The sequence below is a fragment of the Cyanistes caeruleus genome, chromosome 1 (assembly GCF_971803275.1).
Source record: "Cyanistes caeruleus chromosome 1, bCyaCae1.hap1.1, whole genome shotgun sequence".
In the NCBI taxonomy this organism is placed as follows: Eukaryota; Metazoa; Chordata; class Aves; order Passeriformes; family Paridae; genus Cyanistes; species Cyanistes caeruleus.
Window position 1 is genome coordinate 95,505,503 of NC_141701.1, and position 24,402 is coordinate 95,529,904.

The 24,402-nt window shown below is 38.6% G+C and overlaps 1 protein-coding gene across 1 annotated transcript in view; it reads right to left on the bottom strand.

Moving 5' to 3' along the window:
* Positions 1–8,273: 8,273 nt before the first annotated feature.
* The window catches only part of RECK (reversion inducing cysteine rich protein with kazal motifs), a 46,260-nt gene continuing 30,131 nt past the window's right edge, over positions 8,274–24,402 (bottom strand). The window contains exons 11-21 of the mRNA XM_086843366.1: positions 23,947–24,159; positions 23,041–23,177; positions 22,429–22,569; positions 20,324–20,512; positions 16,738–16,860; positions 16,094–16,265; positions 14,092–14,284; positions 12,712–12,922; positions 11,371–11,444; positions 10,522–10,677; positions 8,274–9,514 (exon numbers count right to left, since the gene is read on the bottom strand). Of these exons, the coding sequence (XP_086699492.1) occupies positions 9,305–9,514; positions 10,522–10,677; positions 11,371–11,444; positions 12,712–12,922; positions 14,092–14,284; positions 16,094–16,265; positions 16,738–16,860; positions 20,324–20,512; positions 22,429–22,569; positions 23,041–23,177; positions 23,947–24,159 (1,819 nt within the window). The 3' untranslated portion in view covers positions 8,274–9,304. The remainder of the gene's footprint in view (positions 9,515–10,521; positions 10,678–11,370; positions 11,445–12,711; positions 12,923–14,091; positions 14,285–16,093; positions 16,266–16,737; positions 16,861–20,323; positions 20,513–22,428; positions 22,570–23,040; positions 23,178–23,946; positions 24,160–24,402) is intronic.

Consider the following 24,402-nt stretch of genomic DNA (forward strand, 5'->3'; position numbering starts at 1 on the left):
TTCACAAACCCTATAAGCAGAGCCAGCCCAGACCAGAGGGGTAAGTTGTGCTTGGAAATACTGTGTTGATGAGAAGTCCTGAGAAGGGCAGTAAACCCTGCAAAAGGGAATTACTGGGGATTTTTAATTTGGTTTTTTTTTTTTTATTTATTTCCTTTTTTTTTCCCCCCCTCTCCTTTCATCCATACTGCTAATTAAAAACATAGTATTTTCTTATTGTGCTTTGTATGATAAGTCAGCTGTAAGGGAGAAGCAGAGCACTGGGGTCAGGCTGGACTGGATGGCTCAGCCCAGAGGCACCCCTGCCTCAATTTGCCTCCTTTTTTGTTTCAACAGGAAATTATATTCATGTGCCTGGGTGGTCACACATCAAGCAAACCAATGTTGCTCTAGTTTGAGAGAGGGGCACTGTGCCCTGATGGTTATTGTTGGGGACTTGTGGTGATCTGGGGCTGGGTCCTGTCCATGCCCTGGACTCCTCCTCGCTGGTTTTCCCAGTCCTCCCCTCGTGGAGGCTCCCAATGCCAGATTAAAAATGGTGCTGACATCTACTGGTCGTTGTTCAGATATTAGTGCACTCATTTGCTTTTCCCTCTTCTTCAAATTAAGACAATAATGCTGAATTCACTGTTATTTATGATAATTTCAGGTCTGCATGAGAATTCTTTGAACAACCAGGGTTTCCTCAAAAAAAAAAAAGTTCAAAATATTCACTTCTTTGTTCACAAGTGCTGAAACCTTGACAGTGTGTCTGTGTATGTGCCTGTATCCCTGGAGTACCCAGTTAAATGAACTTTTTGGATTGCTGGTGACAAAAATTACGGTTGTGGATTTGAATCACTTCCATGCCAACCATTCAATATATCCATATGTGTCCTTGATGTCAGGTATCCTTCCCAACTGGAGAATTACGTTCTTGGGGCAGCCCTGAGTATGTTTTGATAGGCATCTGCAGGAGGAAATGAATTTACATTAAGCCTGTGCAGATTTGAATGCAGTGGCACAAAAACCAGAACTGAAGTTGTAGGAAAGTGTTAGCTTTAAACAAAAACAACTGAAAAATCCCAAGGTGCCTGCATTCCTTCTAAATCAAAAGCAGTTGAAATGCAATTTCCCTTGTGCTGTGATGCCACCTACGGGATTTCTGTGGGGAGCACAACCCTGTCACAGCAGTTAGATTTTTAATCTTAGGGTTGAAGGTTTATTTTAAAACCACAAGAGCATGCTGTCCTCATGAGTCTGTCAAAACAAATGTTTCCCACTCTGTACTTAGCTATTTCTGTATTGAATTTCAGGAAAGTTGGATTCTTTCTCAGAAACTTCGGTGTGTTGCTGTCAGCAATTACAGACCTGAGCCCAACACTTCATATATTTCCTGTCCAGAGGCATTTCTAATATGCTTAGTGCATACTAGATCTGCCTTGAAAAAAAATCATCAGATTTTCAAATCATCAAAATACAGTCTATGAAAAATCTTGTGAGTTTCTGCAGACATCACAGCAGTGGTTTTGAACCTGTGACATTGATATGTGTTCTGGAGAGCAGAGGATTTCTGTGTTTAAAGATTAGCATTTGGAGGCTATGATTAAATGCAAAATTCAAAAAATAGATCTGTAATACAACTAGTCCTAAACTCTAGGCAAGTGACCTGAGTGTTAACATTCAAAGTAGAAACACCTAGGTTATGGCTGTGAGTCTTTTGCTAAGCTGTGTATTTTTGGCAAGACCTTTTTTTTCACAACACAGAAAAGGCCGTAATATTTGAGAGAAGATAGGTACTCTTCAGGAATAAGTAATAATGTATGGAATGGATTTTCAACTCACTTGATTCTTGTCAAACACAGAACTGTTGTCACTAAATTGTGGGTTGAATTGCCCAGGTAAAGTACAGAGCTCCCACTCAAGCCAGGAGGGCTGCTGGATGTTTAGTAACCACTTTCATCCTGATTGGGAAGGACTGGATGAATTCAACCCTCTTGCTCAGTGAGTGCCATCTTTTTTCAAGGGTGTCAGGTAGCTGCCTGGTGGATGCAGCACAGCTCTGTGGGATGGCTGCAGGTGGGTTGGATGCACAAAGTAAAACATTTCAAAAATATTTGATATTTATTATGAGTAGATGCAAGAGGGGTTTATTTGTTTGTTTGTTTGTTTATTTATTTATATATTGTGTCAGTAAGAACAGGCATTGGAATAATCTTTCCAAGGGAAAAAACTGTGGATTCCCCAACACTGGACATTTTTAGGGCTGAGCTTGACTGGTTTCTGGGCCATCTTTACACTGTGCTTTCACCAAGTAAGGCTGGACCAGATGATGCCTGAGGTTCCTTCCAACCCAGTATTCTGTGATAATGTGTTGCTGCAATAGAATTGTTCTTGAATTAACTTGCAGAGAGAAAATACATCATGGAATTCAAATTCAAATATTGTAAATGACTACATTTTAAAAATGCAAGGTAAGTGAGGAGACCAGCAATATGGTTAGCATGTATGGTGGTACTTTTCAACTACTCAGAGTTTTATTGCAGAATTTAGAGCACTGTTGGTGTGGGAAGAAGCAGAGTCACCTAGATACCAGGGCTGTGTTCCATCATGTGTTGAGTATCTTCAAAGATGGAAAATACCTTTAACCTCTGTGGGCAACCTGTGCCAAGTGCTGTTTTTACCAATCTCACAGTAAAAGTCATGTTTAGATGAAGTTTGAGGTTTCTCATTTGTGCCCACTGCCTCTTGTCCTGCCAACAGGGTCTGCCTTTCCTTACACTTCTGGATAAGGAATGAGTCCTTGGAAAATGGCATCTGCCAGTAACAAAGTAGTCAAAAATCTGCTGCAGCAGGCAGTAAAAATGTATTGAAGATCAGCAGCAGCTGCACATCCATTTACTAAGAAAAAATGCTCCTGCTGTGTTCTGGTAGGAAACCTCTGCTGTTAAGAATCAGTGCATCAAAGGATGGCACAGTTGCTACACCCACGCTGCCAATGCCTTTATCTTCACCTGGATCAGTTAATGGCTGATGGACAGCACTGTTGTACAAAGGAAACTTGGGTGAACTATTCTGTTTGGGAAACTTGGCATAGAGAACAAGGACTGAAAATTTTTTTTATTGCAGTGTGGTCCAGTGATGTTAACTCAGTCTGCTTTAATTGTATTTGCTGTTTATTTACTCGTTGAGTGCAGATGTGAGTGTGCTGCTTCTGACTAACAGAAAATGAGCACAAGGTGTGATGGATCATGAGTGACACACCAGAGCAAGAAGGGCCACAGTAATGGTTAACATTCTGTGTTTCTGTACTGCACATGCCCTTGATGCAGCAACAATGATGTGAAAAGTTCAAAGAGCATTTCCGAGGCTCTGGCCCTTGCTCACACCCATGTTTGCCTCTGAAGTTTTTTAAACAGCTGCCAAGAGAAACTTCTCCCCATGAACATAACAACAGATGCTTGTTACTGGATTGTAATCAAGCCTTTGCATATTTTTGAGTGTGCTTAGGCTTGACTAAAAATCCTTCTTAGAATAATGAAAACCATCTCAGTTCCATGTATCATTGTTGTTACAATCTGGACTGTGTTAGCTGCTTTGCCATCACGACTGACTGACCTGGGAGAAGGGTAACTCAGCTCTCCTCCACAGCTTGGCCTGCTCTGTTCCCAAGCTGTGGTTGCTGACCAGCACTTCCTGGCTGTGCCATCTCCCAGAGCAGGGCTGGGAAGGCTGTGTTGAGATTGTTGGTGATGACACATCCTTATTACATGACTTATGAATGGAAAAAGTTTCCATCTCTCTTTTCTGCTAGTCTCCATGGTAAGCATTCTGTTATATGGTTTGGTTCTCCTGACCCTTCCCGCCTATACAATTTCTCCTGCTGAAACCTTCTAAAGCCAGAAAGGAAAATAGGATAGATTTAATTTTTTCTACTTTGGAAATGTGTATTTCCATCTCTCACATCCCCTTTGACTCATCTGGGCCTTGAGTGAGGTCTTAAAGCTGTGGTGCAGGGACACAGTAAGTGCTGCATTATGGATGTGAGCAGCACTTTGGAAAGTGCTGAGCCATGAGATGCTGATAGTTTACATTGCCGCTTCAAGCTTGTTAAAGAAGCAAAATGCACAACCTGCCATGTTCAACACATGCACAGGGAATGTGTATATATGACAGCATTTGTTTTCAGCATGAAAGCCAGACAGGCTGCTGCTTGTATCTTGTTTTCTGGCCAAGACATGTCCCTGCTTCTGATCTGGATGAAGCTGGTGGTGCCCACAGCCACTGCTGATGACAATACAGCCAGGGTTGCTGCATGGAAATAATGGCTGCAAATACCTAAACTTACTTTGCTATGCCAGAGGCCCCGTGACGCAGCGGTCGGGGGGTGGTGGCTGCTCCTGACTCATGCTTATAGCCAGACAGCACCGTGTACAAATTATGTAGTAAATCAGGGTCATCCTGCATCTTTGATTGCCATTTGTACTTGAAATTCAAACTTAAAAGTATTAACCCCTCATATTAGGATTCTTTACTAAAATAAATTGCTAAATTCTCTACCATAGCCAAATGTGCTCTTCCTGAAGAGGCTGATATGGAGCCTGATATGGAGCACTGTGATATAAATATATTTATATGCATATGTATGTGTATATTTTTGTGTATACATGCATATATGTGCATATGAATATATCTCTATTTACTGAATGTTGCTCCTGCTGCTGCAGCTTAAAACTTGGCTAAAAAGGAAATTTATATACCAAACTGTAGTAACAACCCATCCAATTCCTCCACTGTCAGCAAACAATGCCGAATTGCAGAACACCAAGCTGAAGAGCAGGCTTTAATTTGAAACCTGCCACATTAGCACTGGTGAGAACTTCTGTTCTGCTGTATATCATAACCCACTGACTGAATCATTTAACCCCCAGGACTATTCAGCAGTGCTGCAGAGGAATGCTGGCTTAGAAGGAGAGTCAGAGCTGGATGAAACAGATTGAAAGCTTCTGTATATATTGCACTCATGCTGAGAACTGAGCACAAAGAGGCAAATTGAGAAACCTTGCCAAGCACAACAGAAGGCATTTGCAAAAACACAGGGGTGGCTCTTTACAGCAAGAAGCTATGGAATGATGAAGGAGTGTCAGAATTAGAGACATCAACACACTTTGGCTGAGGTTACTCTCCTTACTGGACCTGGCCAAATGAAGCAGAATCCAGCTTTGGGGAAGGCAAATCAGAGATACTCTGGGGGGGAAGAATAGATTTATTCTGTTTTAAGAAAGGACTGAGATCTAACAGGTATCTGTTAATACAAGTTTGAAAGTAATTTATAGGTTCATAGGTGTGTTCTTTATATATATACACATATATAGATATATATACACACACCTATAATCAGAATTGTTCTCATATATATGATAATCTAATGAAAAAATTAAGGTTAACAACCTTTTTTATGTAAGTAATGGTAGGATTACTGCACTATTTCAGGAATTACTGCGTCTTCAGGGAAGGCTGTTCTTTATTTTTTATTCTCCTTTATGTCCTAGGAAAGGCAAAAAATCCTTTTACAAGAGCTTTTACTTAGATATTTCACTGTTGCCTGAGGTCTAACCTTTTGGTTCATTTAGCATCATGGCCAGCTGTATCTTGAAAACTTCCAGTTGGGGTGACTCTACCATGTCCCTGGTGAGTTTATGCCAGGATTTGTTGTTATCACTGTAAAAAAAAGTCTTTCTTATATTGAGATTAAATGCTCACACTTTTTTCCATTAAGCAGTGCATGTACAAAGTCTGTTAAAATTGAGAAAGGTTTTGGGCAATTGATGTTTTCCCAGTTTTCAAAGGAAGCAGCTTTGCTTTCAATATTGATTCTACACAATTGGCCATAATGCAAATGGTAGCATTTAATACGTATAGAATTGTAACTTCAAATATAACTGAAACCTTCAGCTTCATGGTATTAATTAGCAAATAAAAAAAATTAGCAAAAGCTGATGTACTGCTTAATGCCAGAAGCATATCCTTTTGACTGTAGTGATAACTTGAGGCAAACCAACCTGCTAGGGCTTGGAAATGTTCTCACAGTTTTTGTTTGTTTATGGGCTAAGCTCTCCTTGGCTTATGCAACAGGCTCTGCAAAAGTTTGCAGCCCAGAGAGAGCTGGGAGAGAGCTCAAAACAAGCAGTCCCTGAACACCTTTAAGGGAGGCAGAATGCCGTAGCAGTGGTAGGTGCAGCTGCTCTTAGGAGGTGACAGAGTTTCCTGCAGTTGTCCCCTTCATTACTGCTCCACGTGGAGCAGCTGGAGCCACTGTCTCACTGTATAAAAGCAGCAGTTCAAAGAACTGGCAGGAAGTTGCAATCAGGTCTTGCACAACCCTGGCGGAGAAATCTTTTTTCCCCTCATTGTTACTTTTTGGAATTCACTTGACTATAGGGTCACCTTACAGACCAGACTTCAAATATGAAACACAGGCCACAGTCTCACAGAGCATTCATGTATTTGTATTTGCTCATGTAAATGCTCCCAGGGCTTCCTAGGAATAGAGATGGTGGGGAAAAGTTTTTAAATATTCTTTGTTATGTGTAAAAGGAAGAGCTTGGAGAAGTGTCATGAACTCAGTAGAGATGTATAAATAACATTTAACCTTTGAACGGAGAGACACACGTGCAAATCTCCAAGTGATGACTGTGGGTAAAGCACCATGAAAGCAGAGCACGGGAGAGGAGCAGGGCTATGAAGTGACACTGCAGTTCCAGGTGTGATTTTGTGCCCGCTCAGAGCTGACTGTTCCTCACCTCTGAAATTCAAACACCAGCTTTTGCTGGGTTCAGAACTCAGCCAGAAACCTCTCGCTTTTACCCACTCTGGAATTTGTCCCTGTGGCTGATCCTCTCCTGGGGGTGTACAAAGGGCACCTCTGGCATCTCTGTTTCCGTGCCATGCCACCCTGCTGGGAAGCACCAAACTAAGCAAAGATGATGGTGGCATCTCTCTGGAACCAATTATTGCCATTGCTGGCTTTTACCAGAGAAGCAAATAATGTTTTGTAAATGTTTCATCTGGGTCCTGTTAGAAAAGCAACAAACAGGCTTGTGCTGCTTTGAAGTGCCCTTGTGCTGTCTCCATTCCTTTTAAGTGAACCCAGATTTCCACACAGATGGTGACAGAAGATCATTAGCACTTTAATGGAAAACTCCTCTGAAACCTGTATCAGATTTGTCCCCTTCAGGTTCAAATTTCCTAAGTTGCAATTAAGACTGGGCTTGGTTTCTTCTATTTTTTATCCCCGTTCAATTGAATTCAAAACCCACAAGTAAATAGTTCCTTCATTCCTCTGAGGTAGTCCAAGGTCTTGTGAAAACCTAGAAAATACTTAAATGCTTTCGTTCATCCAGTAAAAAGAGTGTAAAGCTATACAGTCTGAATGCTGGACTTCCATTACAGAATTTAGGATTCTGTGAAATCTCATTGGTTCTGTACATATTTAACATAACCTCTCAAAAGCATCACTCTCTTCTAGCAAGCAACGAACACTGACATATAAATAACAGAATCACAGAATCTCTGGTCTTAAATTCTGCTTCCCCCAGATCCATTGCACAAATTAAGACAACTTTGTGTTATAATTACTCATCAAAGAAAATTTTCACAGACATATAAAAATAAATTTAGTGTATATTCCACCAAAAGTATGTTTTTAAAGCTCTTTACTGAGTTTTCCAGTGTGGTGCATATTATATATATATGTGTGTGTGTGTGTGTATTTATTTATTTATTCATTCTTCAGACATTTACAATTCCTTTCTTTTTAGTAGGCGTCAGATTTGCTTCAGCTAAGTGTTAGGCAAGCTAACAGGCTACACATTGAAGAGATATTTGCTAATGATTTGGAAAAAATAATTTGAATTGTTTGAAGTTTCTGAGGCTATCATCTGAGCCATTTCAGTTCAAAAAGCTTTTCAAAAATGCATCCATTCTATTTCTGTGTCCAAGTCTAAAGAATCCAAATAACAAATCTCAGAAACATGGATGGATTATCAACATACTCATGTCTTCTGTTTCAAGACTTGGATGATTTATGTGCATGAGTCTTCCTCAAGGTATTTGGCAAGAAAACTTTCACCCTTGAGACCCCCTTGACAGCTATTTGGGAACATTATCTGTGTGAGTCATGCATGTGTGTAAGTGCAGTTAGTTCTAAGTGCTTCTTTTGGGAGAGAAAGGTAAATATATACAGTGTTGCTGAATCCATAAAATTACATGTATTCTACACAAGGACACAAGTGTTTATTAAAATAGAAAGCTTTAATGCTTTTGCATTTAAAAGATTTAGCAGAAAATAATTGCTACAAACATGCTACAACGTACATGTTCAAAAAGTTTTCAGTGCTTTCTTTCAAAGTTCAGCATTTTGGCAAAAATAAGTTTTTCTGTATATACTTCAAAACTTGGCTATCATAATACTGATATAAAATACTTCATGTAGAGTAAAGTCAGGTGCATAAAATACAATAAGTAATAAAACATACTGTTTGTATAAACATTTAAAGTATAAATTTCATTAGATAACATGCAAATACTGCAATATTTTAAATGGCACTTAAATATAGATACTGAGATTCTTTATAATTTTGCATCTGAGATTCTGAAATGTACAAAACTATAAAAAGAACACATCTCTTCACTGAAGTCAGGTACCAGCATGGAGCTTGATTGTCATTTTACAAGCAGTGAGCCCAAAGTCCTGCAAGTCTTCACTAGTCCAAGGAAAGATGTCTACTGAAATAGGCCCAGGGGTAATTAGTTTTCTTTATAATAAAATATGAAAGCATATTTACATGAGAATAAACTCTTAAATTTTTGGTAAGGTAATTAAGTAGCAGCAATCTGTTTCTTCCAAAAATGATGTTTAAAATAGGTGCATGCTTTTGTTGTCGCTGATAGCATCTGAATAATATAAAATTAGCATTCTTCAGTAAAGTCAAAACACTGTTTAGTTCATTGCTGGAAAAACCCTTTAAGATCCCTTCTCCTGAAAATCATAAATCCATAATGTCAGAACCTTCCAGAGCATATTTATGCTTTCCAAGATCCATGGAAAACAATCTAGCTGTGCTGAAACAGTCATCTGACTAGTTCTGAATAAGAGAATCATCTTTTCACATTATTCAAATACTTCTAGTCCTTCATTGAAAATTGAAAGTCCATCAGATCTTGCACTTTTTTTGTTTTCTGGTTCAGTGATCAACAACTCCAAATGTCCTTCACAATAGGAACGCCACAATGCTCATGCATATCTCCCAAGCAGTTATTTGTACTATCTCCATGCTGATGACAAGGTGAATAGAAGGCTTATGAGCAGGGAGTGCAGAGCAGGCACCACTTGAGCAGAAGCAGAAGAAATGCTAAATGAAACTTGTACTTGAGATGCAATTAGAGCTGACAGTGGCACGTGCGACGCTAATGTTGGGCTGTCCGAATTGATCAGGGACTCGATCTTTTCTGCTTCTTTATTGCAGGCTTCAATCTGGAGGGAGAAAATGTTACTATTTCTCTTCTTACCACGTAAAATGCCAATGCAAAGGCATTCCCATCAGCACACAAGATTTAGATAATTTTGGGGAGTACTTGGAAAACAGATCAGAGGTCTCATCATAGAGTACTATGGTACTATGTACCAGAGGTCTCATCATAGTACTTTGGTACTATGAAAACTCCCGTGGAAGCTCTGAGTAGTAGAAAAGGAAAAGGAAGGAAGCTCGATACAAGTTATCACGGGGTGATGTGTTTTGAATGTTGATGCAAAAAAGCCCACAGTGAATTATCACGAAAGAAAGTGCCTCTAAAACTGAGGCCTGCCTTCCTGATTGACCAGCTTACTTCCTTGAAGTCTGCAACAGTGGAAAAATCAAGATTTTCTCCTTCCTGGGATTTTTTCTTCCAAATCAGAGAAAACTGATTTTGTTTATGGGAAAGGGAGAAAAGAATAGAAGTAATAGAACCTGAGAAACTGCCCGTTTCCATTCCCCCACTGACATGATGATATTAATGAATTTCTGTTAGGAAATTCACTTTTTCCACTTCACTTTCTACTGCACCCCAGAAAGGAATTTAGCAATAAAGTCTCTTTGAAAGTATTGGAAGCTGCCTCTGGTGAAGGCTAAACTTGGCAACCTTAATATCTGCAGGTCCAGAGCTTTGAAAGTTGAGGAGTGTCTAGCTCAGCAAGAGGTGCCACCAATGAGGTAAGCAGTGCTGGCCTCTGATTTCAGAGTCCTCTTCCCCCCAGGAATCTGACAGCACCTGCTGCAGATGGAGTGAGAGCTGACCAGGCTGGCAAGACTTTCCTTCCTAAGTTTTGGTAACATTTTGGGCTATTTCTGCTAGAAGAGGAGACAGAAGTTGGAGCCCAGTTGGATGTAACAGGGCATGAGCAGTCAAATAATACACAATGTATCTGCCTGAGAAACAAGCACCATCGTGCAAAAGTGAAACAAATCCAAGCCGGGTAAGTCAAATAGTAACAGCATCTACCTGCAATGGTTTAGGGTTCTGATCCACAGGAATGATGAGAATCACGATTTCTGATTCTATGCTTAAGTATCCAAACACATCACACTGCGGCACTGACACATGCAGGCGGATTTTTTCAAGGATGTCAAGTACTGTTATCGGCTTTTTATTGGTTACCTGGAAGAAAACAAAGAACTCTGCAGATGATGTGATATTATGGAATAGTCTCCTCTGTTTCAGTAACATGTCATGCCAGAAAATGTGTTTCAGCCATTAAACTACTCAGTTCTAAACTCTAAATGCTAGCAAAAGACCTAAAGGATTCAATGCTTCTAAAATATCATACGTTAAATGATTCACTGATTCTAAAAAAAACTGAAAACCAACCCCTCCAAAAATTCTTCGTGGTCACGTGTTGTAATGTATGAACTGAGAAGCTGCATTAGCCACTGTGTCCCAGGTACCATTAGAAATGACAACTGGACAACACTCCAAGGTGCAGTCATGACCCAAGAGACACTGTTACTCCACAAAATTGGTCAACACACAACACCTACAAACAAATAATCTCTGACAGAAAAGCAGTAGAATCACAAATGCTGTTCCTGTACAATTTGTCTGCACTATTACAACTCATTTAAACTGCAAACCTGACTCTGCTTGTTTGTGCCTACTCTAACTCTGTTTTGCTTTGCATTGTAATTCAATTTATGACTCGGGTAAAGAAATAAAGGAAAGTATAAGAAAAAAAACCCCAACAATCACAAATAACAACTAAAAAAAATGGCTTTTATAACCTTTCAGGAGGAAGTGCACCATAACTTGACTTTTCATATACCATTTAACATTAGGCATGATTGAACTGTTTACCCTTGCAAAATTATCCAGCTTGTCTTTGTCATATAAGATTCTCAGCATTCCAGCACATAGTGGACAGCAGGCTCCTATGTAAATTAAAGAAATCTCAGTAATAAAAACAAGCAGTCTTTTCACTTTTAAGTAAGCAAGAGTCAAAATTTGAATATTAACTGAGAACGAAAATAGCAAAATTATCAAAGCAAAGTAAATGTTTCAATTTGACAGCAGAATTGCACATTTCTAAGATTTTTTTAATACTGAAAACATTTATAATGCAAAAGCAGTCACCTTTCAACACACATTTACTACTATCAGCATGAAGCAACAAGATGAATTTTCATTTGCTTTAAGATCCTTCATTATTGTTAGCTAAAAACTGGAGGTACTGTGTACAAGCCTTTGTATGGATGCATGCATATCAGCTACAGAAATGATGGATTTCAAGAGCTGATATAGCTAGGACATGACAGAAGCATTTATATGTATTGCAAGCATTAATTGCTGCATTTGCACCATGTTGGAGCTTAAAATCTTTAGATAACAAGTGACAAAAAGTGCTTGTCTGACAGACATCGTATTTCTCCTACTGTTTTTGCTCACCATGTCAGAAACCAAAGGGATAATATTTCAGCTTCCTATCCATGCCTGTGTATTAAATCCACTCTCCAACTTATATGTAATTCATATTCTCAGAGTGACATTTACAGTAATAAATGTTATTAGAAAGCACAAAGATCCTTTTTCAAAGGGGGTGAGAAAGGAGAAAAATGAATAAAACTCTTTTGTTTTAAGAACAGAGCTCTTCTTGCTCTGTGTATTATTACCTGTGATTAGCTATTGTTTCATAAAGGAAGCGCTTATGAAAACAACAAAAGACTGGTTCAAACCAGCATGCTGCAAAACTGCTCCTCCTGTCTTCCACAGTACTGTGAATACATATGGTATTTTACTCTGTCTTCTAATTAAATACCATCTCTGTCCTTCTGGGAACCCTATGCTGATGACAGCTCAGCATTCCACTGTGGTATCTGCGCTGCCACTTCCGAAAAGTTACTCACTGGATTCCTAGAAGCATCCTTCCCCGCTCACCACAGACCTCTTTGGTTTCTCCCAAACCCATCCCAGCTGCCAGTCTCTAAGAGACTGAAGGAGCACGCCTCCTAAAGCCAAGGCCTTTCCAGCTCAGGTTTACTCATCCTAGTTCTGATACTGGCTGTTCTACCCCTAAGCAGAGTCATTACTTTACTCTTTCTATTGCTATGACATCTTACAGCCTATGTTTTGTTCCAAGTGTCGCCCCATCTATCACCAGAGCCTGGAGTGCTCTCCCCTCTCGGCAGTGAGCTGCCCCACCTGGTGCAAGGACGGGTTTGCAGCCCGTGGCAGAGAGCTGGGGACACCTGACGAAGGCACACTCGGAGTGGAAGCCGTGGTCGGAGAGCACACCCACGGCCTGGCAGTGCCCGTGGTAGTCCACGGCCACGCGCTCGGCGAAGGCGGCGCAGACGCTGCCGTAGGTCTCCCCGTTGTGCCCGCACACGGGCTCCAGCGACCTGCAGAAGGGCTGCAACACACAGCAGCGACAGCTGTCAGCTCACACCCGCACACCCCGCAGCCGCCTCCACACGAGGAAAACCAGAGCCAAGGGGAATTCGCCACTGATGCTGTCAAACCTCTGGAAAGGTGGGGAATCCAGAGGGAATAACCTGCCCCTTTATGAATGGGCCATAAATGAAAAGGGTAAGTACTTCATGAAGGTGACAGTCTGAGAAATGCACAATAAAGCTTATTTCTTCATTCAGCAGCTTTTGTCCTGTGCCAAAGCTTAAATAAAATGACCGTATCTAACCTATTAAATCAATTAAAATAATTTTTATTTCACTATACCTTAAAATATTCTATTAATAAAATTAATTTGTTCACAACTCAGTAGTAGTTTATTAATTCATCTTGGTGTGGTTTTGTGTGCTTAAAATTTAGCGTGCATGCACATGTACTTCTATCATGTGATTGTATATTTTTACATATCACTTATTAACCTGTATTACTTACATTTGTGTATGTGTTATTGTAAAGTGACAAAAGTAGCTTGTTTAACACCACTGTAGAGAGTGGTGGGAGCAAAAACTAAACCTAACTTTAATCCTTCTCCAGGATTAACATGAAGACTAATCCAATGCAGAAAATTGGATAACTAGAAAATTATTCCAGTCACCTAATCTGTAAATAGATCCTGATCAATGAACTTGGTAAACCTGGGGCACAATCACACAAAAAGCTAAAAACTTTCTATGACTGGGCATTATTTTATATTTCAACAAGTTAACACTAATAAGAATTAGCATTTAAGTAACCAAGAAACTGCACTAATTACTGCAAACACACCTTCGTGTGCAAGCTTTATCAGCATATATAGGAAGATACAAATATCAAGAGTATCACCCCCAAGAAAGCACAGGTAGAGCTTCTGATTGGCTTTGAGACAACTGTTAACTAAAGCAGAGAAACACCTGACAAAAGCATGCAGATTGTGAGATTATTTTTTATACTAGTTAAAATTAAATTTTTAAATTACTGCTTTTTATTAGAACATATTATAAGTGATAAACCCCAAAAAAGAATACTTAAAGACCCAAACAAACAAACAGTATTGAAAAGAAAGAAAAATAAAAATGGTTAAGTTGAACACCAAGGAACAAAGATTTGATACTCATTGCTAGAGCCACTTCCTACCTGGCATGGTCCTCGGTATGCCAAACTTTTTCCTTTCTGGTACAAAGTGCACAAGTTAGTGAATTCCACATTGTCTGTGTCACAAACAGGATCCCTGGTCTGGTCACAATTTAACTGCCTTGGCACACATTCATACTGGCTGCATTCAAACTTCTCAAAACTGGTCAAGCAAACTTGTTTCTTTGGTATGCACCTGTAGAAAGTCATAATAATTTCATGTCATGTCATGGGAGTTTTTTTTTTTTTTAAAGTCTCAAAACATTGAGGGAAAATATTTTCAGTGAAAGTTTCTCCAGTGCTTCAGAGCTAACTGTGGCTCAGCAGAGCTGCAGGAAATACAAGTGATAAAACACTCTGAATAGCCCATTTCAGGTCTCATCACGAACCTGGAATGGTTTCACACCACATTTCCTCAATGCATGTCAACACAACTACAGTTTCCACTAACATTTCTCTTTTACCAAGAACTTTCCAATGAATTATGGACAAAGGCTTGGATAAACTTCTTACCTATTCCAATACTTCATTTTGTAAATGAATATTTAAGAACAGCTAGGCTAGAGAAAACATGGAAATAGCAAGAAAAAAAGATTCTAATGCAGAGGTCTAGTCTCACGCTTCTCTGAGAAAGGGGTGAAAACAAGACCTACAAGATTAATAAGGTTTCAATTACAAATATCTAATTGGATTCTAGCTTTGGAGGTTCAGAATACTGTACAACAACCCTCTCTGCACAACCCCCTCCTTCCATAAATTACAGCAGTGCTGCCACCACTGGATAATGCACAATATGTCTTTATTCTCTCTGAGTGCTGCGCTCCCATGCATTACAGACATGCCTTTGATATTAGGGAAGGCTCAGAAATTCTGAGATTTAAACACTTCACTAGTGGAATGTAAGATCCTAAACATATTCCAAGTGCATCAGGGGCATTATCAGATGAGCATGTTCAGTCTGAGCTACATTATCAAACTGACCCAGAAAAATGTACTGTGTACAGTCCTTTACTGAAACTAAAAGTTGAGGTTCTAAGCATAATGGTATTTTGAAAAACTGAAAGCTTCTACGTACTCTTCAAATTTCAAACATAAAAAGTAAAGAAAATTTATCCACAATGCAGCTTTGAAATTCCAATTTTGAAAGCCTTTATGGCTGCAACAGCTACAAAACTACAGTGTTTTCTCAGTATTTTCCTGCATCATGGCATTTTAAATGCAGAAAAAAGAAAAAACCCTAAAATTGCTACAATCAGCTTTCATGAAAGCACAATATTACACAACTTATTTTGATGGCTTTCTTTCAAAACAGAAAAATGCACTAATTCAAAGGAGACTGCAGTATTGCACAACATTGAGAAAATTGAAGACAGAGACCAATATTGTGAGCCACAGTCTTTGATCTCTGTAAGAAAGGTCAGATTTTTTTTTTTTTCCTGACATTAGTACAAAGCATATTTTTGTTTTAATGTATTTGTCTATGCAGATTTTGCTTTTCTTGATATTGAAAAACCAGAGATTGCACAGACATAGTTTTCACAAGATTTTAGTCTAAGTGAAAAAAAAAAGGGTGATTGTTATTTTCCTGTTTTAGAGACAAAAAGCACAGATTACTGACTGAATAAGCAAGTCTTGAATTCAGATGTTGGTCGGTCTTCTTTGTAAACTAGTAAAAGAAAGTGTGAAACAAACTAGTAAAATGACAGTTATTGCAATTTTGACAAAATCTGATTCTCTGACTTTTGAAAGTGTACGTGAAGTGTCTTTTATTGCTAAAATGAGATCTGCATAATGAATTTAATTGACATAGCACTACAAAAATGGAACCAAGAACTGGCAGTTGTTACAGTCCAATATTACTAAGATAAATAAAAGCAGCTACTTCAAACAGTTATTTTTACTGGAATAGCCCCAAAGCAGAATGTTACAACACATTCAAACACGTAAATCTGCTTTATGAGTGGACAAAGCCAAAGAAAAGCTGAGAAACATATTCTGCTTTTACCTTTGATTTTTATTACAAGGGTTTGGGTTGCAGGGATCCTTGGAAATACACGATCCAAATTCGAACTGGTTGTCCTGGAGCCCGACGCAGCGAGCTATGCATGCGCTGGGGTACGTGCGCCCGTTCTGGCCACAGACTGGGACAAACTGATCCACACAGTTACAGGGCAAACCTGCAAGAGCAACACACGGAACAGGGACTGGGTGCACACTCATTTTCCATGACACAAGATACACAAGGCAACACTGAGGTGTCTCTGCCTCCAGCCCTTTCCTCTCACCTGTCATTTAGCAATGCTGGAGCACACAGGCATTTGCAAGGAGAGGAAGGGAAGTTTGTGTCCTGCCTCTTTGCTCATTCTACTTGAGCTTTCTCCATTTTCCCCCTAAATCCCTCATCTCTCATCCCTAGTGTACCCTGCCTCTACTTGTTTTTACATATTGCTTGAGGTTTTATTTTTCCGTATTGATTTTCTTTTTTAAAATATGTGCTTTTCCTGCAGTGCAGGTTGAACGTGAGAAAAAGAAATAGTTAAAAAAGCATTGTAACAACAAATTATCGAGTGTTTTCCATTAATGCTGTAGAAAGAATTTAGTTGATAATCCCTGATCTAAAAATAGAGTTTTCATGGCTTGGAAAGGTACCTGTAAACTTCCGACGCTCATCCTCTGAGCTGTGCTCAGTTAGACACTGACGTGTAGAACAGATCAAGTTTCCAGCAAAACAGGAACAGACATTGCAATCTATATGAAAGGATGTTCCATGGCCTTAAAAGAAATTAAGTAAATACATACAATTAATGCAAATACACCAGAAGACTACATTCTCATTAATTGTTTCTGTAATTTCCCTTTTCAGTACATTTTCCACTTGAAATTTCCATCCTTGTTTTTTTTTTTTAACAAATTTCAAGTTTTGCTTTATTCACTTAAAGGCTGTTCACATGTGGTTTTGATTAATCAGTTAACCACAGAAGCAAGCACTTCGTCCTTTCAAAGCCTGTATAAATTAGGTTTTCTGTTTGTTTTTTTTTAAAGAACAATAAATTCTGGCTAACAAGTTTCATGTTTTCTTAAAGGTAAAGCTTTTGTAAAGACACATTCTTCTAAATTAAATTTACATAAGACTCTTAAACTTGTGTGTCACACACAAAGCACAACTTGAATGTGTCTATCAAGAGGTAAAGGTGCCAATGCTTCATTCCAACCTTCATTGGACTGGAATGTATTTTAAAAGTCAGTAACATTTTCACACCTGAATATAAGAATCAAACTGCAGACGTAGGGGATTTTTCCTCAATTTATCAACTCCAGTTTGGTTTTCTAAACTGTCCATATGACTTCACTGTGATGTATGTTTTGTATCAAATCAATTCACGCTGATGACAGACTGATCTATCCATAACCAAACTGGTTATCAAAGACTACCAAAAAACACACAGCTCTTGAGGAAAATGTAATACTAATCATGCCTTTCAAAATAAGGTAATTCCCTCTAATCTCTTTTCATAGGGTCAAGAATGAGAATTAGAATTTTAAAGAAAATATTACGCAGGCACAAGGAAACCCCTCAGATCTAGAGCAATTCCGAAGAGGTGCTCAGAGACAAATGAGGGCAGAACAAGAGGGAGTGGGAGAGAAAGCCTCTGTCACACCACAGTCCTACTCGAAGGACCAAGGAATTGGCCAGCAGGGAAGAAGAAAAGCCTAGAAGGTAATGCCAAACACAGGATCTCAGGTGATTCTTCAGATTAGGATCCACCTGAAAACTGTGCAGGGCTATTGTCTTTCATTGTCAAAGTGTGCACACAGCACAGTCCTCATCAGTAATCATTTCACTGGCTGGAGTCAACTCACAACACAATCAACCCAGCATCATTCAAAACACTCAGCGTTGTTTTCTTTATAGAGAATGGTTTTAAAAGACACAGTTCAGATTTTATGTCTAAACCCTGGCTTTTTACAACTGTCATATAAACCAATTAAATATAAAAATAAAATATAAAATATAAATAAATAAATATATAATATTTAATATAATATTATATGATAATAATAAATAAATATAAAAATAAAAATATTTACATGGTGACCATATACTTTTAATTCTCTGCTTTCTAACATCTAGCACATCATCTAACAAATTTGGAACCTAGTAATTTTTATCTTTTATTACATAATACCTAGAGTCTTGATCACCACAAATACTTCATGAGTCACTATGGCAAAAGAGGAAGCTGTCTGGTTTTGGGGTTGTGGTGCTTTGGTTATTTTAAATGGACAGCACTTACTGAATATTTACAGCTACACATATTCTTATGATTACCAGAACAAGTGAGGGCTGTACACTGCAACCATAAAATACAAATACAGCATCAGATATTTTTGTGATTATTTTCACCAATAATCTGAAAAACTGCAAGTTTCCTTGGTCCATGAAAAGTTACAGTCACCACTTAAAAGCTTAAAATAAAAATTGTTAACTGTATCTTAAAAGTACCCATATTGACCAGATACTTTGTACAACTGCCCATCAAATATATTGTTAATGTTAAGATGTTTTCAGTGCTTTACTTCCATGAACAAATAGTATCAATTCTGGGGGAAAAAAAAAAGAAAAAAGAAAAAAAAGAAGTTTTAAGCATGTTCAGCTGCCTTTTATATTCTTTGGACAAACAACAACAAAAAAACAGATTCAAAAATCCCCCATTCTATTCCAATACTGCAGGCAGACTTACCTGAGTGATGAAAATAATTGTACAATTGATTACTTAGCTCAACTTGGTATCTTTTGTGAGAAAGAAATATCCCAATTTCCTGCTCTTTCATGACTTAGGCTCTGGTTCCCAATCTGAAAATTATGTTTATGACAAATGGAACTACAACAAGTGCCTTGCTTCTTAAGTTTTACTTAGTGTGTAAATAACTTTACAATACGGTAAAAAAACCCCCTCAATTATTTTGGGCTCGTGAGATACTTTTGCTTTAGCTCTGCTTGGACAACAGTCTGATAGTAGTTTAAAAGAGCTGATTTACAGACACTGAACAATGTCCAGTGCTGAGATATATAACTGTTCACTAGCAAAAACATCTCTTGCTTGCTGATTCAAAGACACCAACTTCAGACAATTCACAGCTCAGTACAGACTCCATTTTCTGTTCAAGACCTTTCATAAGTTTTCCTCTACCTTAGTAGAAGCTTTTTTTTTTTTTTGTTTTACTTTTCCAAGATTATAATGCCAGTCTGTGTGACAAAAATACACATTTAAAGCTCTCATGCAAAGATTAAATCTGAAAATAAATCAATATAATCTTCTAAGAAGCATCACCTGTCACATTTCCTTAAATTCCTTTAACTGTCAGGTTAGGCAGAACCCAAGTCATCCTTGTTACCCATGCCAATTTAAACTCAAAACAGGGAGCTGCCATGGTGAGAAAGACTTTAAGAAACCAGTGTTCAATACATCATCATCATCATCATGTATTTGCTTACATGTTCATTTATAGGCATCTGTTAGCCCCACTGATAAATATCTTAAACTATAATTCTTAATGTTGAGATTGTGCAAAACTTATAAGGGGATGTTTAGTAGAAGAGCCAAAGAAAAGGAAAAGGAGGAATTTAGATGAATCAAGCACAAGCAGGAGGATGTGTGGGAAAGCAGTCTGCCTTCCTCACTGAACCCTACACCTATCACCACAACCTATCCTGTATTTTTATCCAATCCTATTTTTACACTTTTAAGATGTGTGACTCCTACTCTGAATATGTGCATAAGTACTAACAAACCTTAAGCTGGATGAACCAATAAGTAGGGAAAGAGGTCTTTGTGTCAGCCACTGGAGTGGAAACACAAACCTTGTGAGTTCATGGGTCCAGATGCCACAAGCCACTGGAAGGAAGGAAAAAAACTCCAACAAATCCAAACCAACCCCCCACCAACCATTTGGAGCTAGTAAAGAAACCACCCCATGCTAAAAAAATATGGTGTACTGAGAACACCCTTCACACAGGACTGACTGATTGAGACTGGCACAGTTCAGTCCTGATTCCAACAATGAAACCCTCCAGCATGTGTAGACTTAACCCAGTATTAAATACAAGGATGCAATCATCAGCTTTTGTATTTTCTGATAAACTCTGAATTCAGATCCCCTGTGTCTTCTCATGTAGCTCAAAATTCATCAGGTGAGGAGCAGGTGCTGGAGGCATCACCGCTCCATTACTTACTTTTCCTTTGTCCTCCAACAATGCACGATTTCTGGAGGTCAACACAACGCATCTCCATACAGTTCTCCAGCAATCCACTGTGTCCACAGGTACAAATCTTGTAACAACCAACATCACCAGCTGAGGATGGAACTTGGATAAGTGTACCTTGTCGGACAATAAAATCAGAGGCTTCTCCCAGTTTGCAGCCTGCATGCAAGGAAAAATTTCAGCTCTTAAGTAGCAAACACGTGGGCACTACTGCAATTAATTACTACACTGACTTGCAAAAAACATAAAGTGCTCTTTGAGCAGCCTTACTCCTGCCCTTAAATTCACCCATTTCACAGAGGCAACAAGTAGCATAAAATAGAAGATAGTTGCTTGAGAGAGACAAAGTTCTGAAGTACCTGTAAAGATGTTACTTTTGAGAAATAGACTGGAAATTGCAATAATTCTCAAGTATTTTATTTTTCCAGCTCTCCATTAGTATGAAATGTGTTATATGACAAATACTACATATGCTTCACTCTCTCCAATACAGAATTTGAATTAAAGGGTCTCACAAGCAAAGTCCAATCATTTCCCCTCTCTCACATATTTTATTGTGCCCTTCTTTTCTACTTGTATCTCTTAAGTGAACACTGAAGGATTCTTACAAGTAGACATGAAGAGTTGAGAAAAGGAGAAAAAGCAGGAAAGTGGATTTAAAAAAGGAAGAATAGAACAGTAAAGAAAAAAATAGTTTTAAAAATTGCAAGAAAAAGAATAAAATAAATAGCAGATTTATATAACAGATATATAACAGATTTATTTATAGCAGATAAATAAGTCTTCAAGGGGTGAACTGCAACAAATCCCCTGAAACTTTCAGCCAATAAAAAGACTGAATGAAAACATAGAAGTCACTTTCCAACCTTCAGAGGAAGCAAATTGTCTCTTCAAAAGCTCTGTGTGAGCTTGTTTTCAGATGGCTTTGAATGACTTTTGCAGCAAGTGAAGACAATACAACCTCTACAGTAATACGGCTCAGCTTTCCAGGAAAACAAAAATATTTGTAAGGGTCTTAGAAGCATAACCAAAACAATGTCCCTAGGCTCACACAAAGAATGAGCTGAAGTCTATCCTCACTTTTAAAAGAGCACAAGTAGAGCAGATGTATGAGTGAAGCAAAATCCAGCTTTCCTCTTTTTTATTAGGAACCCCTGGGGAAACTGCTGATCAGCCACAGAACTGCTGGAAGGAAAGAGGCTCAGGGAGCTGATGTTGAGACAGCTATGGCAATGTTCTCTTATCACCTTCTCTAGAAAGGAGGCTGCTCCACGCAATTCACTGTAAAAATCAGTGTTGCTCCCACTTGCCCAGTCACACCCATGTTCAAGTGGTCTCCAAATGCACACCTTCCGCTCTGCTTCTAGAACCACAGCTGACCCTGCGTGTCACTGAATGACACCTTCTGCTTTAAAGGAAAGGGGAAAAGTGTGGCAAGCACTACCAGTGCCTAGGACAGAACAATGAAGGGGTTGTACAAGTTGGACATTGCAGAGTCTCACACCTCCTTGTGTAGGTTGCTTCTTAGCACCCAACCTTGCCGTTTCCAAGTTAGGTACCTGAAACTTTGTGTGAGGCTCTCTCCCCAGTCAGCTCACATTTACACATGGTGCAGAGGTTAGACAACATCAGTGTTCTAAAACAGCAGTTCCCAAAGGACCATAAGTGTCATTCTGGTGAGGTGCAACCACACCAAAAGTGTCACTGGAGGGAGCAGAAGCAGAAACACTGTCGGCTGCGTGTCCAGATGTCTTTGGTGGGAAGGGCTGGGTGTTGGGTCAGTGGGAGGGGAGCCATGGCACCGTGCATCTCTTGGTTCCTCTGGGTTGTATTCCTCTCTTTTTGTTATTTCCCTTTTCATCATCAGCACCATCACATTCATTATTATTAACTTTAATTCAGTGACTAAGATGTTCCTCCCCAGGCCAGAGGGGAAAGTAAGTGAGTGGCTGTGTGGTATTCAGGAGCCAGCCAGGTTAAACCATGGCACAGCAATTCACTTTAAAACCTTCAACAACATTTCAATGACATGTTTGTCAACAAAATTCAGTAAAAAGAAGCCTAAAAAACCTTACCTGGCACACACAAATATGGAAGACACAGTTCTCCAGATTGACATCCTTTTCTATTTACTTCACAAAGCTGATTAGCTGCACATGGGTTTGGATTACATGGATGCGTGACATCTTCTACAATGGTGCCTAAAGAACTTGGGCCTGAAAACAGAATATACATCATCTACACTGATTTAAATGAGGTTTATTTCTTTTCAGCAAAGCATGACATTTCTTCTGTCCAGTAAAATCATATTTTTGACAATCCCGTGAAATGTTTTTTACTTTAATTATAGATCTAGAAGCTTGATATGACCAGGTAGCTAACTTATTGTAATTGTTTAATCCTCAGTCCTGGAAATAATGACCCAGATGATCCTTCACATGCAAAATGTATTTCCTTTATCTTGTCTGCCCAATAATTTTCCTGTCACATATGCCCAATAAAAGAAGGAATAGAAGCAATGAACTATGGCAACTTGAAAATTCCAAATTTCTCCAATACACTAAATAAAATATCTCAAATTCAAAACAGTTTTCTTTAAAATAAATAATGAAGATTATTAAAAGTAATGACAAGCATTCAAAGTATCCTGGTTTCTAGTTTTGCTGCATAGGAATGTCAGCACTTACTCAGGTAAGTATCCAAGGGTATACAGTTCTCCAAGTCATCTGTTGGAGATAAGAGCTCACAAATGCTCTCAGCTGAGTGGCCTTCAGGGAATTTATTATGATCGCCACACTTCTTCAGTATTTCAACACAATCTGATCTACAGATAAATAAAGAGACAGGACTTCATGAAGACTGCTTGAAGAAAAATGGGCTTACATGAAAAAGACTTCTTTCCATGTTATTCCCCTCCCTGAATCCACAACTTTCCCAATATGCCTCACAGCAGAGTGTTTATACACTAAACATGTTACATACTTACACATAAAATATGCGACATTTTATGTAGGAGGAACAAATTGTGACACAAAGACAGAAACTACTGCTTGTACTACTCCTTTTTGATTCTGGGCTTGGTGATCTTCATTTTCTATGGCATCATATGCATGTATCTTCCAAGACCAAGCATTTTCTTCATTTATTAATGTCTAATATGAGTTGAATGCTACCTCACTACCTGCACTATTAACTGCTCTTTTTTCTACTCAATTACCTACTTTCGAAACTTATTTAAAAAACAACAACCTCCTTTTTTTTTTTTAGACCTTTGTCAGCTGAAAGCCATCAGTAGATCCCAAAACCAAAAAAGAGGAAAGACACCATGGAGAGCCAAAAAAACCCTTCAATAAATGTCTTTTTTCTTTCACTTTACAATGCAAGCATACACATCTATCACATTAACAGGCAAATATCTTAACTTACAGTGATGGATATTAAAGCAATGGCAACAATTCAATTTCATATTCCTTCCATGTTTGCCTTGCCATGTTTTCCTAACATAGCAAACACAGTCCTACAGCTTTTTAGTTTTTCTTTAAAATCCTTTGTAAAACCTCTCAAATGTTTTTTGTTTTTCCCACAGTACTTACTTGCAGATAATACTTCCTCTAGATTTGCTGTGACAAGGTTTAATCTGCAGGGAGCAGGCAATTGCCTTCCACATTTCTGGTTGGCATTTTTTAATGTCAAGCACAGGAATATTAATGAATGGCATCTTAATACTCCCTTTTTCCCATAGCTTCATGTCATTCATGGCTCCCTGGTCTGACTGAGTATTGCAGCTTCTAAAAAGTTCTGTTGGTCTTAAAAAGGAGAAGGTAAGATATAGCATGTATGAAAGAAAAAGAAAGTACCACACATTTTTCCTTTTCAACGTAAGAGATCTACATCCTTCATATGGCTTGCTTTTTGTGCTATACAAGCAATTAATCCCTCTCACAGTTCAAGATCAGCAATCAATTGAAAGCAAGATCAGAATCAATTTGAAATCTGTCTTTAAGGAAGACAATGTCTTTAAGACTCAAGGCTGAAATTCCCTTCTCACC